This window comes from Lutra lutra, chromosome 14 (genome assembly GCF_902655055.1).
Source record: "Lutra lutra chromosome 14, mLutLut1.2, whole genome shotgun sequence".
Lineage (NCBI taxonomy): Eukaryota > Metazoa > Chordata > Mammalia > Carnivora > Mustelidae > Lutra > Lutra lutra.
In genome coordinates this window covers 79824443-79836719 of record NC_062291.1, presented here as the reverse complement: position 1 = coordinate 79836719, position 12277 = coordinate 79824443, and the positions used below count along the sequence as shown (strand labels likewise).

At 44.9% G+C, this 12277-nt stretch overlaps 1 protein-coding gene across 2 annotated transcripts in view; it reads right to left on the bottom strand.

The window, feature by feature from the left end:
* Window positions 1-12277, bottom strand: part of HTRA1 (HtrA serine peptidase 1) — a 50640-nt gene that overhangs the window by 20504 nt on the left and 17859 nt on the right. For both annotated transcript variants that reach the window (XM_047702666.1, XM_047702667.1), the window contains exons 2-3: window positions 3552-3651; window positions 2930-3134 (exon numbers count right to left, since the gene is read on the bottom strand). In XM_047702666.1, the coding sequence (XP_047558622.1) occupies window positions 2930-3134; window positions 3552-3651 (305 nt within the window). The remainder of the gene's footprint in view (window positions 1-2929; window positions 3135-3551; window positions 3652-12277) is intronic.

Genomic DNA, 12277 nt, shown 5'->3' with positions numbered 1-12277 from the left:
GGGCAGGAAGGGCCGGGTCAGAAACACGGCAAAGATGGTCCGCTGAGAGCTTTCTTGCCCTGCCTGGACATGTTGGGGATGACACCAAGACAGTCTCCACCTTGGCTCACAATCTGAAAAGAATCTCCCCCACTGGCCAGAGGCGCATTACTGCCCACGCATTCCAAAAGCAGAATTACTCAGTGGTAGCAGCTCACGCAGCATCTGGGCCAGCACTGTGCCTGCAGAGAGCCCCACTGCTGGCTGCCTTCCAGGGGCTCGGAATGGGGGGGGAGCTGAAAAGTCCTGCGTGTGGCCACAGGATGTGCTATTCTGGCTAGCCTCCTTCCGGTGAGACTACCACATCCTGGACACTTCCTAGCGGCACATTCCTAAACAGGGAAGCACCAGCCTTCCTGGGGAGCTATTTAAAGTCCAGCCATCCCATCCCACCAAAAGGCCAGGTTGCATCCATCCAGTAAGGGCCATGGCCTTGGGGACTTGAGGGTCAGAGGCAGGTTCGTTTCCCCACAGCATAGCTGTGTGACTTTGGGCAGGTTACTTAAGCTCTCCGAGCCCCCTGTTTCGTCCTCTATAAAATGCGGATGATAGAGCCATCTTGCTGATTAGGTGGAAGTTACAAGTGAAGGCAGAGGCTGGGTCAGCCGGTTGGAGCTCATCAAGCAGAAGTTATTATGATTATAGAGAGCCCTGCGACCGGCTCTCTGCTCAGTCATGACCAAAGACACATTTTCAAAGACAGTTATTGCTAGAAATTCCACAGTTACCTAATAGAAGTAATATCTGACTGAGACCTCGCTGAAGGCCAGTTTCCTACACCAACCGCGGAGCCCGTTGCTGTCCTGATAAAGAGCAGACAGAGAAAAAAACAGCCTGTGGGCTCCTACGGTGGTCTGCCTTCATGGCCCACATCCAGGCGAAGGTGTGTAAAGATCTGGGTCAAAAGACCCCTCGTGGCTCTCAGTCTAGGATCTTTCCCTAGGCCACAAGAAGATTCCAGCCTACCTGGAGTCTTCCTTCCTTCCACAGGAAGTCCCGAAAATTACAAGGACATGAAGAAACCAAAAAATGCGATCTCACTGCAAACCAAACCTTGCCTACCGACATCTACCGACAAGTGGGAATTGTTGACGGTCTGGTAGGAACTGGATTTAATTTCAGGTACGAAGTCTTCACTACACAAATCAAACAGAGCAAAAATGACTACAAGGAGAACGTTTAAATAGAAAGCAAACCATTTTCAAATACAGTGTTTCTCAGATTGAATTCACTGTGTCTCAGTTTTGCAAAAAAAAAAAAATTCCAAGCACAGATGCTTATCACCTGGGGTGTACACCCTTTTGTGGGAGACAGCTGTGCACATTAGCATATCAAAAGTTCTGAGAAAGTCTCCAAGAAAGAAATCCATTAGCTCTGCTTTAATTCAAGGTTTCCAAAACTTTTTGAAGAAGGGAGCATTGTTAACACGTCTAGAGGGGCGCCTAGGTGGCTCAAGTGGGTTAAGGGTCCGACTCTTGGTTTCAGTTCGGGCCATGATCTCAGGGTCATGGGATCGAGCCCTGCGACCGGCTCTCTGCTCAGTGGAGGGTCTGCTTGGGCTTCTCTCTCTCCCTTCCCCCAACCCCTCCCTTCTCTCTCTCTCAAATCACAGATAAAGCCTACACACACACACACACACACACACACACACACACACACATCCAGTAACCCTGAAAAACCCCAATTTGGGAGACATGGCTTGTTTTCAAACCCAGTGAAATGCATGAATGAATAAAAATGAACACAAAACATGAAAAAATGTTCATCATCACTAGCCATCAGGGAGATTCAAATTAAAACCACATTGAGATACCACCTTACACCAGTTAGAATGGCCAAAATTAGCAAGACAGAAACAACATGTGTTGGAGGGGATGTGGAGAAAGGGGAACCCTCTTCCATTGTTGGTGGGAACGCAAGTTGGTGCAGCCACTTTGGAGAACAGTGTGGAGATTCCTCAAGAAATTAAAAACAGAGCTTCCCTATGACCCTGCAATTGCACTACTGGGTATTTACCCCAAAGATACAGATGTAGTGAAAAGAAGGGCCATCTGTACCCCAATGTTTATAGCAGCAATGGCCACGGTCGCCAAACTGTGGAAAGAACCAAGATGCCCTTCAACGGACGAATGGATAAGGAAGATGTGGTCCATATACACGATGGAGTATTATGCCTCCATCAGAAAGGATGAATACCCAACTTTTGTAGCAACATGGACGGGACTGGAGGAGATGATGCTGAGTGAAATAAGTCAAGCAGAGAGAGTCAATTATCATATGGTTTCACTTATTTGTGGAGCATAACAAATAACATGGAGGACATGGGGAGTTAGGAGAAGGGAGCTGGGGGAAATTGGAAGGGGAGGTGATCGATGAGAGACTATGGACTCTGAAAAACAATCTGAAGGGTTTGAAGAGGTGGGGGGGGTGGGAGGTTGGGGGAACCAGGTGGTGGGTATTAGAGAGGGCACGGATTGCATGGAGCACTGGGTGTGGTACAAAAACAATGAATACTGTTATGCTGAAAATAAGTTTAAAAAAATGATTATTAAAAAAATTGAACACAAAAGAACAAGGGTTGCCTCAGGAATGGAAGGGAGACTCAATGTTCACTGCTTACCTACTAATTTCTTTATAAAACTATTGCTTTCTGTTATAAAAATGTAAGCTTCTATTTTTAAAACTCTGATCTTACAGTCTGCTTCTTAAAGATGATTCCACGAGTCCCCCCGCTTTCCCTCACCACAAGCCACACTCAGTATCTCCTAAATGCTCTCCTCTTGGGGTCCAGTCTTGACTGGTTCTCAGGAACCAGGGTGCTCTGGACCTCTAACTTCTCCCAGGCTTTGCCACCTGGGAACTCAGGTCTGCAGGCAGGGAGCGCACTTACCTCGTGGTCAATTTTGATAAGTGCAATGTCTGCTTTCTCATCCACATCCTTGATTTTGGCTTCGTAGGTTGCACCGTTCTTCAGCTCGACCTTGACCCGATGCTTGTTGGTCACCACGTGGGCGTTTGTCACAATCAGTCCATCTTCAGACACGATAAAGCCAGACCCACTGGCCACCGGCACCTCCCTCTTAGAAAAAGGAAGCCTAGAACCCAGAGGACAGCCCGTTAAGCCCCGAACACCTTCAGATCAACTGTTCAACGTACTGATTCAGCAACGCACATCTAGGAATTTATTTTACATGTCGGGTCTATTCAACCTTCAAGACAACGCAAGGCTACTGATATTTGCAAGCATGCAAAAATTCCACTTAAACAAAATATTCTTAGGGACGCTATTCAGAGCTAGAGGTTCTTAAGTGATCTAGAAGTGTCAGAATGTACATTCAAACAGTCTAAAGGGAAAGCATACTAAGGGGGAAATGTTATCTTCCCGTAGGAACATATTCGGTGGCTCTTGGACATTTCAAAGGAACCCAGAAACATCCCTAATGCTTTGCTAATGGCAGCGCGTTCCAGCGGGAGCCTCAGAGGCCATGGGAAAACAAGAAGGCCCTCTTTACTTGCGAAACAGCTCGATGTGAACCACGGCAGGAGCGATCTTCTCCACCACGTCGGCAATGAAGTTGTATTTATGGCGCAGACTGTTGGGGTCCTCCTGGCCTGAGAACAAAGCAAAGACAGGACACGTCAAGATGCGGTGCTCTGTGCTGTGGCTCCTGAGAAAGACATGGGTGAGAAGCGGCCAAAATACACACCCGGACCTTTGGAACCCCAGACAAGTGAGGACAAGACCCCAGACCTGCACTCCGTTGCAAAGGTTCTCAGGGCTCCCAAGGGAACTTCCACTCACATAAGAGGTAGCACCCATCAGAGATGACCTCTTTGTTCTGCTTCTCTCCTCCCAATGGTTTCACTGCAAAAATGCTGACCCAGAGGCACCAGCTGATACCTGGACCTCCTAGCGGCTCCTCGGCAAAGGTGGTGAGGCAAGGGGTCATGGTCACGGTCACGGCACCACCCTCCGCCATGCCCCTGCCAGTTCCCACAGTGCCACAGAGAAGCAGCCACTCCCAGCGTGCCACCGCTACCACCACCACCGAGGGGAGAGCTGAGGTGGCTTTGAGGAGATGCCCGCTAGACATTACAGACTGAAAAGGCCTTAGGGCAAAGGCACAGATCCTGTCTTCCCACTGATCCCACAAGGTGAACAGAGGCCACCGTCTGTCCCCAGAGCTGTCCACTATGCCTTGTTTATTCCAACCCCCTGGGACATCCCAGGCCAGAAGGCACAGAGGTGCCTTGATATCACCGGGGGGAAAAGAAAGAGAGGGAACTCAAGTGACCATAATTTCTATATAAACATACACACAGTAATTAGCGAACCCCCATTTCACAGCTACTTTTGGACACAGAAATCCCACATGCCAGGGTAGGACTCTCACCCAGCAAGGCCAAAAAATGGCTTCCACCCGCCAGCCGCACACACCACGGCATCTGGTTCAGAAATGAGCTTCTGGGAACTCAGGTCCCAGGACACCCAGTCTGCGGGCGTAGGTGGCAGCAGAGGCCAGTGTGGCCCCCGCAAGTGCAACCCGAGCCTGCAGTCCTGGTCCCAAATCCATGCCACCTGCACACATCCCTCAACACATCTCTCTCTGCCTTCACAGGCCAGAGGGGTTCTAGGCTTTGCCCGCCTCACTACCCATTGGTCCCCTGCAGACACCGGCAGGCAGCTTCCAGAAACCGTTAGAGCAACTTCACAGAGTCATCTTCTGTCTGTTGCATCGAAAAATTTTAAGCTGAGGTTTATATTTTGTGTCTTTCTTATGACATTTTGGTAGGAGTTCATTTTTAGCATATTTTAATTGAGCCATAATGGATAGGAAATAAAGGAAATCTGTCCCTTTGCCACAGATGGTCTAAGGAGCACTGATCTGTCCCCCGCCCCTGTCGCTCCCTGTCACAGCTCACTCGGAGGGATTCACAACACAACTTTGCAGTTTAAAAAGAAACCACAGGCCTACAAAACTGCCCCTGACTCCCCTAAGGGGCTTTGCTCCCCACCCCCGACACGCATGCACAGAGGTGCACACACACACCCCCACCTACACGCTCAGTTGTGAGCATGCACACATACATGTACATACCCATACATGTACATACCCATACATGTACACACACGCGCACACGCGCACATACAGACTCTGTCTCTCACACACATACATGTGCATATATATACTCTCCCACTCACATACACACTTGCGCACATGCATGTGCACACACTCTCACATATATGTGCAGGCTCACATGTGTGCACTCTTACACGTGTGCACTCATCCACACAGAGCTGCACACACACATACTCATATGTATACATGCACTAACACACACTTACACTCATACACACACATATCTATATTCACAGACACTTAGAGAGACTCACACCCCCCCCACACCTCCCTCCCTGTAGGCCTCTGCCCGGGCTCAGGGCCGGCTGTCAAAGCTGTGACCCTTTCAAGTCCTCTGTGGCCCCCAAAGCTGCATATCCACAGACTTCCATGGCAACCCCACAGCAGCTGTCCAGATTTTTTCCTCGGTCCCTGCCACAGCTGTGTGACCCCACCAGAGACATCAGCAACGCGACTCATACCACTGGACCCCAGGACATCTCGGGGACGAGCCTGCCTTTCCCAAGCTTTTCCTCTGGGAAGTGAGAGGCCATCGACAAGCAAAGGGCCCCTCTCCGTCTTGGCTACCGGGCTCTCAGCTGCTTTCCTTCCGGGCTGGAATCCCTCTCCTTTTGCAGAGCATGGTTTTCTAAGGTCAGAAAAAGATCAGCACCTACTAGACCAAGAAAACTAATTCAACAAGTTCACAGTAGCATCATTTTATTATTTTTGCTTTCAAAGCCCTTTCATACAGGATCCTATTTTATTTCTTCCTTCCTAAGAATCTGGAAAATCAGATATAGTGCTTGTATTATATTTAGGGAAACTGAGGCTCATAGACCCTAAATGACTTCTCCATAGATACTAAATTTTCTTAATAGAGAGTATAAGTAATAGGAATATCTGGACAGATCTACAACTTTTCTTCTTAATCCTGGCCTCACACATATCTACCACCCTCCCAGATTTCTATTAATTGGTCTGTTTCCCCAAGTGCACCGAAGGGAGCTATAAAGAAGGTGATAGAAATATTCCCTCTGGCCACAAAACCTGGTGAACATCACCCAGAGACAACTGTAAACACACGCATCTGGGCTTCCTCAGACCAGCTTCCTGGGAAAGGCCAAAAGGAGGTTTAATGCCCAAAGGCCAGTACCCCACAAGGCCGCATGGAGTTTCAGAGACTCTCTCAAGCAGGGCCATCACCAGAGTCTTACCATCATTAACTCACTTCCTCTCTCTGACTTCCCAAAGCAGGCATAGGAGAATTTGCCCGCAGCAGGAGTAAAAATGAGCATGGGTTTTTCCAGCTAGTGTGAGAACCTCTTGCTCTCTCACACAAACTAGCGAGAGAGCCTCCAGGACCTGTGCACCCCAGGAAAGCAAGATGGAGAGCAGGGAAGACACTGGCCTGGGCACCAGAAGGCCCAGGTCCCATCCTGTCTGCCAAGTGGTCTCCATTTCCCCATCTGTAAAATGGGGCCAGGTGCCTCTAGAATGAGCTGCAAAGTCCATCCAGTCTAGCTCCAACATGCTATGATTGAATCCCCTTCTCTCCCTCTCAGTAAGCTGAAGCAACATGAAGAGTTTGTGGAATCGGAGACTGGGCACAGGACTCTGCAGACTGCAGATGAGTAAACAGAAAGGAGAAGCAGGAGGACAGACCATAATAAAAAGCCCAACTGACAAGCCTGAATTGTGCAGCTTAGATGAAAAGCAACCAGTGACCTCCATTACCACCACTGAGTGGACCAGCACCAACAGGAACATGAAATAGAGAGGAAATGATGAACATAAGGAACACCAACTAATTGTTCAAACATGGGCAAGATGTCAAACCAAAGAAGTGTTTGGCTTCTCAAAATCCTACTTCAGAACAAGGGATGAACATCTTTCAAGAGCAGCGTGGCTCCGTGTCAGAGTCCTACTCCATGTAAAAGGTTGTCCGTCAAGCTAGAGGACACTGCCACTGCCCCCTAGTCTTTACAAGCCCCGGCTGGCTCCATTTGCTCTGATCTCAACTGCCGGCCAACTGTCTTCCTTCCAGAGGGGTCAGCCAAGGTGGAGAATCCCCAGAGGTGGACCCAGACTGGCTCTGGCTCTTGATTTATGGATAAGGTGGACCCAGTGTCTAAGTGATGCAGACAGACAGCGGGTTGGGGCGTCCAGGCCGCTGAGTATGGAGAAAATGGCTGAGAGCACAGGCGTGGTATCAGACAGATCAGGGTATGAGACAACACTTATCTGCTGTGGGACCGACCCTAGGTATGTCACCTTACTCCCCCAAGAGTTCTCCTCTTGTCCATAAAATGTAATGACAATAGCACCTACCTCAGAGTGGTTTTGACGCTGATTTTATAAGGTTCTGTATATGAACTGCCTGGCCAAGTCATGGCATACAGTTGAAAATTAAAAATAAAAAGAGAATAGATAAAGGTGCTATCCAGTAGGCCGCTCTGGACAGGTGTGAGAGCCACATAGCTCAGTGATACATTAGGGAGAGAACTACTCTCCCGACCTTTGCAAATTTGTGTAGGTCCTGGGAAACTCCTCCTAACAGGGCCCTCGTGGCCACCCCCACAGAGGCAGAGATCAAGGGGAAGCTGTGCGGCAGGCCCATTTTTCTGGCTTTGAGGTTTACATGTGTTCCCCTGTGTACAAGACTAACCCACAGCCACTGCAGAAGGGAAACAGGGCACTGGGTCAACACAATAGTCTGACCTGAAATGCAGCGTATCTGTACTCTCAAACTCACAAGCATCAACCAGCTTGTACCAGAAGACAAATGTAACTCCCTCTACAAAGTGAGGGCCTTGCTTAGTTAGGCCAAACCAATGTGGCAGAAGGTAATGAAAATGGGAAGCCTCATGCAGAGTCAAGGTCTGACCCTTCTAACTGTTCTCATTGCTCCATTATGGTACAGAAGCTGGAATTGCTTAGAGTTCATTGACAGCCCACCGTTTACAGAAAGCTGGTTTTTCAGAATTCAGAAATGGGGGTAAGGTGTTTTTTTACATTCCTGGTTAATGAAAACAACAGGAAAGACAAAATGACCAACATCATGAATCAAAGAGGAAGCATCACTATAGATCCTACAGACATTAAATGTATGATATGGAAATCCTCTGGACGAAATTGTGCACATAAATTCTACAACTTGGGGAAATGGACAGATGTCTTTAAAAGACTTTATTTACCAAAGCTCATTCAAGAAAATATAGTTAACCCAAACAAGAAATTGTCTTTGCAGTTAAAAACCTTCCCACAAAGAAAGTTTCATGCTCATGACTCCATGGGTGAATTCTACCAAACATTTAGGAAAGAAACAATACAAACACTTCACAGTTGCTTCCCAAAGAGAATAGGGAAAACACTACCCAGCTTATTTTATAAACCCAACACTACTCTAACATAAAGCCAGACAAAAGACATTATAAGAAAACTACAGACTAATATCCAACATGAACACAGACCAAATGTCCTTAATGTTTAGTAAACAGAATTCAGCAATTTAGAAAAAAAAAAAAAAAAGAATTCAGCAATTTAGCAAGAAGAATAATATATCATGATCAGTCAGGATTTATTCCAGGAAAGGATAAATAAGGTTTAACATGGGGCACCTGGGTGGCTCAGTCAGTTTAGTGTCCACTCTTGGTTTTGGGCAGGTCCTGATCTCATGGGTTATGGGATCAACCCCTGCATTGGGCTTTGTGCTCAGCAGGACTCTGCTTGGATATTCTCTCCCTCTGCCCCTTCCCCTGCTCTCGCGCTCTCTCTCTCACTCAAATAAATAAATATATTTTAAAATAAATACATAAATAAGGTTTAACATTGGAATATAATACTAAGAAAACCCAAACAATTATCCAACAGATGCAAAAAGATGTGACAAAAATTGAACACTCATTCACAATAAAAACACTCAACAAACTAGAAAAAGAACTTCCTCAACCTGTTAAAAGGGATCGATAAGAAACCTAAAACTAATATCATACTTCATAGCGAAAGATAGAATACTTTCTCTCTAAAACTGAGAATAAGACAAGGACATCCGCTCTTACGACTTCCATTCAGTATTTTACTGACGTCCTAGCTGGAATAATTAAGCTAGAAGAGAAAATCAAAAGCATAAAGGTTAGGAAGGAGAACGTAAAACTGTTAGGGTATTTGAAGATGACGTAATAGTGCTATGGAAGTTGCTTAGGAATCTGTAAATATGCTGCTAGAATAAGTGAGTTTTTCATTGTCACAGGCTAACAGGTCACTATACACAAAACCATAGTTCTATATATTAATAATTAACCCTTGGAAAAATTGACATTTTTAAAATATCAATTCTAATAGCATCAAAACATTAAATAGGTAGGTAAATATTTAATAAAGTATGTGTAAAACACTGTAAAACACTGCTGAAATAAATTTTTTTTTCATTTAAATGTTAGGTAGTTAACAAACATTACAGTATTGGTTTCTGGAACAGAATTCAGTGATTTGCCACTTACATACAATACCTGTGCTCACCACAACAGGTGCCCCCTTTAACACCCATCACCTATCTAGCCCATCCCCCACCCACCTCTCTCCATCAACCCTCAGTTTGTTCTCCATCGTTAAGTGTCTCTTATGGTTTGTTTCCCTGTCTCCTACTTGCTGAAATAAATTTTAAAAGGTCTAAGTAAACCAAGAGATACCCCATACTCATGAGTCAGAAGACTCACTATTACGAAGTTATCGATTTTCCCAAAATTGACCTACAGAGTCAGCATACTCCCAATGAAAATCCCAGCAGGTATTTGTGTAGAAATTGATAAGCTATTTCTGAAACTTATGGGGAAAGCAAAAAACATGGGATATCCAAAACAATTCTCAAAAAGAGAAAATCAAATGACTTACACTATGTGATTTTATTTTAGACTGAAAAACTCTGAATAACTAGGATTAGAATGATGAGTCACAACATTTTACAGGACAGTCCTTTCCATTTAGCTAATAAATATTTATCATTACTGATTTTTAACACAACAAATGATCCATTAAGAGTAGCCAACATTTCTTATAATTTAACGAGTTTTATAATTGCCAGGATTTCATCCAAAAATAATAAATGATTCCTGTCTCCTCTTTATAAACTACTAAGAAAGCACACAACTCCATAAATATTACTTCCTTGGAACCCATGTTCCATGGAGTTTTACAGATAATACTTCTTTAACTATTTTCAACAACTTCCTTACAGGAGGAAAAAGAGATACAGTGTTGCTAAGTTTCATTAATTAGTATCAAAATTAGCATAACAGACACTTCCATTAAGTGTTTGCCAAAAAGAGCCGAGCACTAAGTTAAGTATTTGACATACATTATCACAGTGAAGAGAATGTGTTGCAGCGGAAATGAAAATCTACAAGGTGGGGACTACGAGTTAACAGATAAACTCTGTGTTTCTAGGCAAAACTTTAACACAAAATCAAGTATGTGCTTTAAAAACATCAAAAGGTGTGCTTTTTTTAAAGTTTGTTTTTTTTTTTAAAGATTGTTTATTTATTCATTTGACAGAGAGATCACAAGGAGGCAGAGAGGCGGGCAGAGAAAGAGGAGGAAGCAGGCTCCCCGCCGAGCAGAGAGCCCGATGCGGGGCTTGATCTCAGGACCCTGAGACCATGACCCGAGCCGAAGGCAGAGGCCTCAACCCACTGAGCCACCCAGGCACCCCGAAAGATGTGCTTTTTTTAAGTAGTTAAGGTAAAAATGTCAGATAAAGATTAGATGTGATGCAGAAAGAAGAGATAAGTGTTTATGTTTCTAATGTCATAGTTCTCAAACTCTGCCCCAAGGCACCCTGGAGTGCCATAGCAAACTCACAGGATAGTTTAAGTTTTCTGCAGAAACACTGTGATACTTGATGTTTGTGGGATGCGCTAGTTCTCAGTTTCAAGATCAGACTGCACTATAATCCTTTGGATGATTTTTGTATCTTTGTCACTTTGGATGCTGGTGGTCACTGTGATTAAAAGCAAATACTGTACAAAAATCAATGTTGAATTTGGAAATGAGGGTGGCAGTGTCCAAGCTAATTTTTTTTAAGGCTTAAGAGGCTCTATGGAACCCAGCAGTACACCTAGCCCATCCATAAACAGGTGTGGTTATTGAGTAACAAAATTAAAATTCCATTTTTCCTTTATTTTCTTTGCAAGTGACAATTATACTGCAAAGACACTAACACATATTTATTTGTTGGGACCTAATTACTTGATGAATAAAACCGTTAGGCATTTCTTTTGGCCAAGGGGGTACCACGAAAAGATTACTGAAACTAAGGGTGTCACGAACCATGAAAATCCAGGGACCTCTGCCTTACGCCTCTGAGCTCTCTCCAGCAGAGAGTCCAGAATCCCAACACAGTTGCAATAATTCAGAGCAAAAGTGGATTTACAGTGAAGGGTAAAGGTAAACACTGGCCCTGCGAGGGGCCCTAGCAAAGCATTCAGTTGTCAGACACTTTTTGAAAAATAATTAATAAATAACAAAAAAAAATTTATAAAAATATTTAAACTGTAGTTGGTTGAGGTGACTGTCTCCTTCCCTCTGCCACACATCTCCTGTCCTATCAGAGCAGCTGTAGCATTTGGGGACGGGCCTAAAAAGTCAAACTGTAGAATCATTTTGCTTGGGTTTCATTAGATACACTTATGTGCTTTGAAGTCACTTCTGCATTTCTATCCTGGCTCCTAGTGCAAGCCAGAGATTGTACACGGTATGGTGACCTGGCCTGGAAATACACAGTAGTGGGGAATATGCCAGAGGAAAGACTAAATTAACAACAACAACAACAATAATAATAATAATAAATCATTCTATTCTCTCCATAGGAAACATTACAAACTCACTGTCCTATGAAAAGGTGGTTGAGTCTATAACCCCAAAAATATATAGGGAAGGGAAGGTATTTTATTTTTTAAAATTTTTAAAAAGATTTTATTTATTTATTTGACAAGGAGAGAGAGAGTATAAGCAGGGGGAGCAGCAGCAGACACAGAGGGAGAAGCAGGCTCCCCGCTGAACAAGGAGACTGATATGGGGCTGACCTGAGCCAAAGGCAGATGCTTAATCTTCTGAGCCCC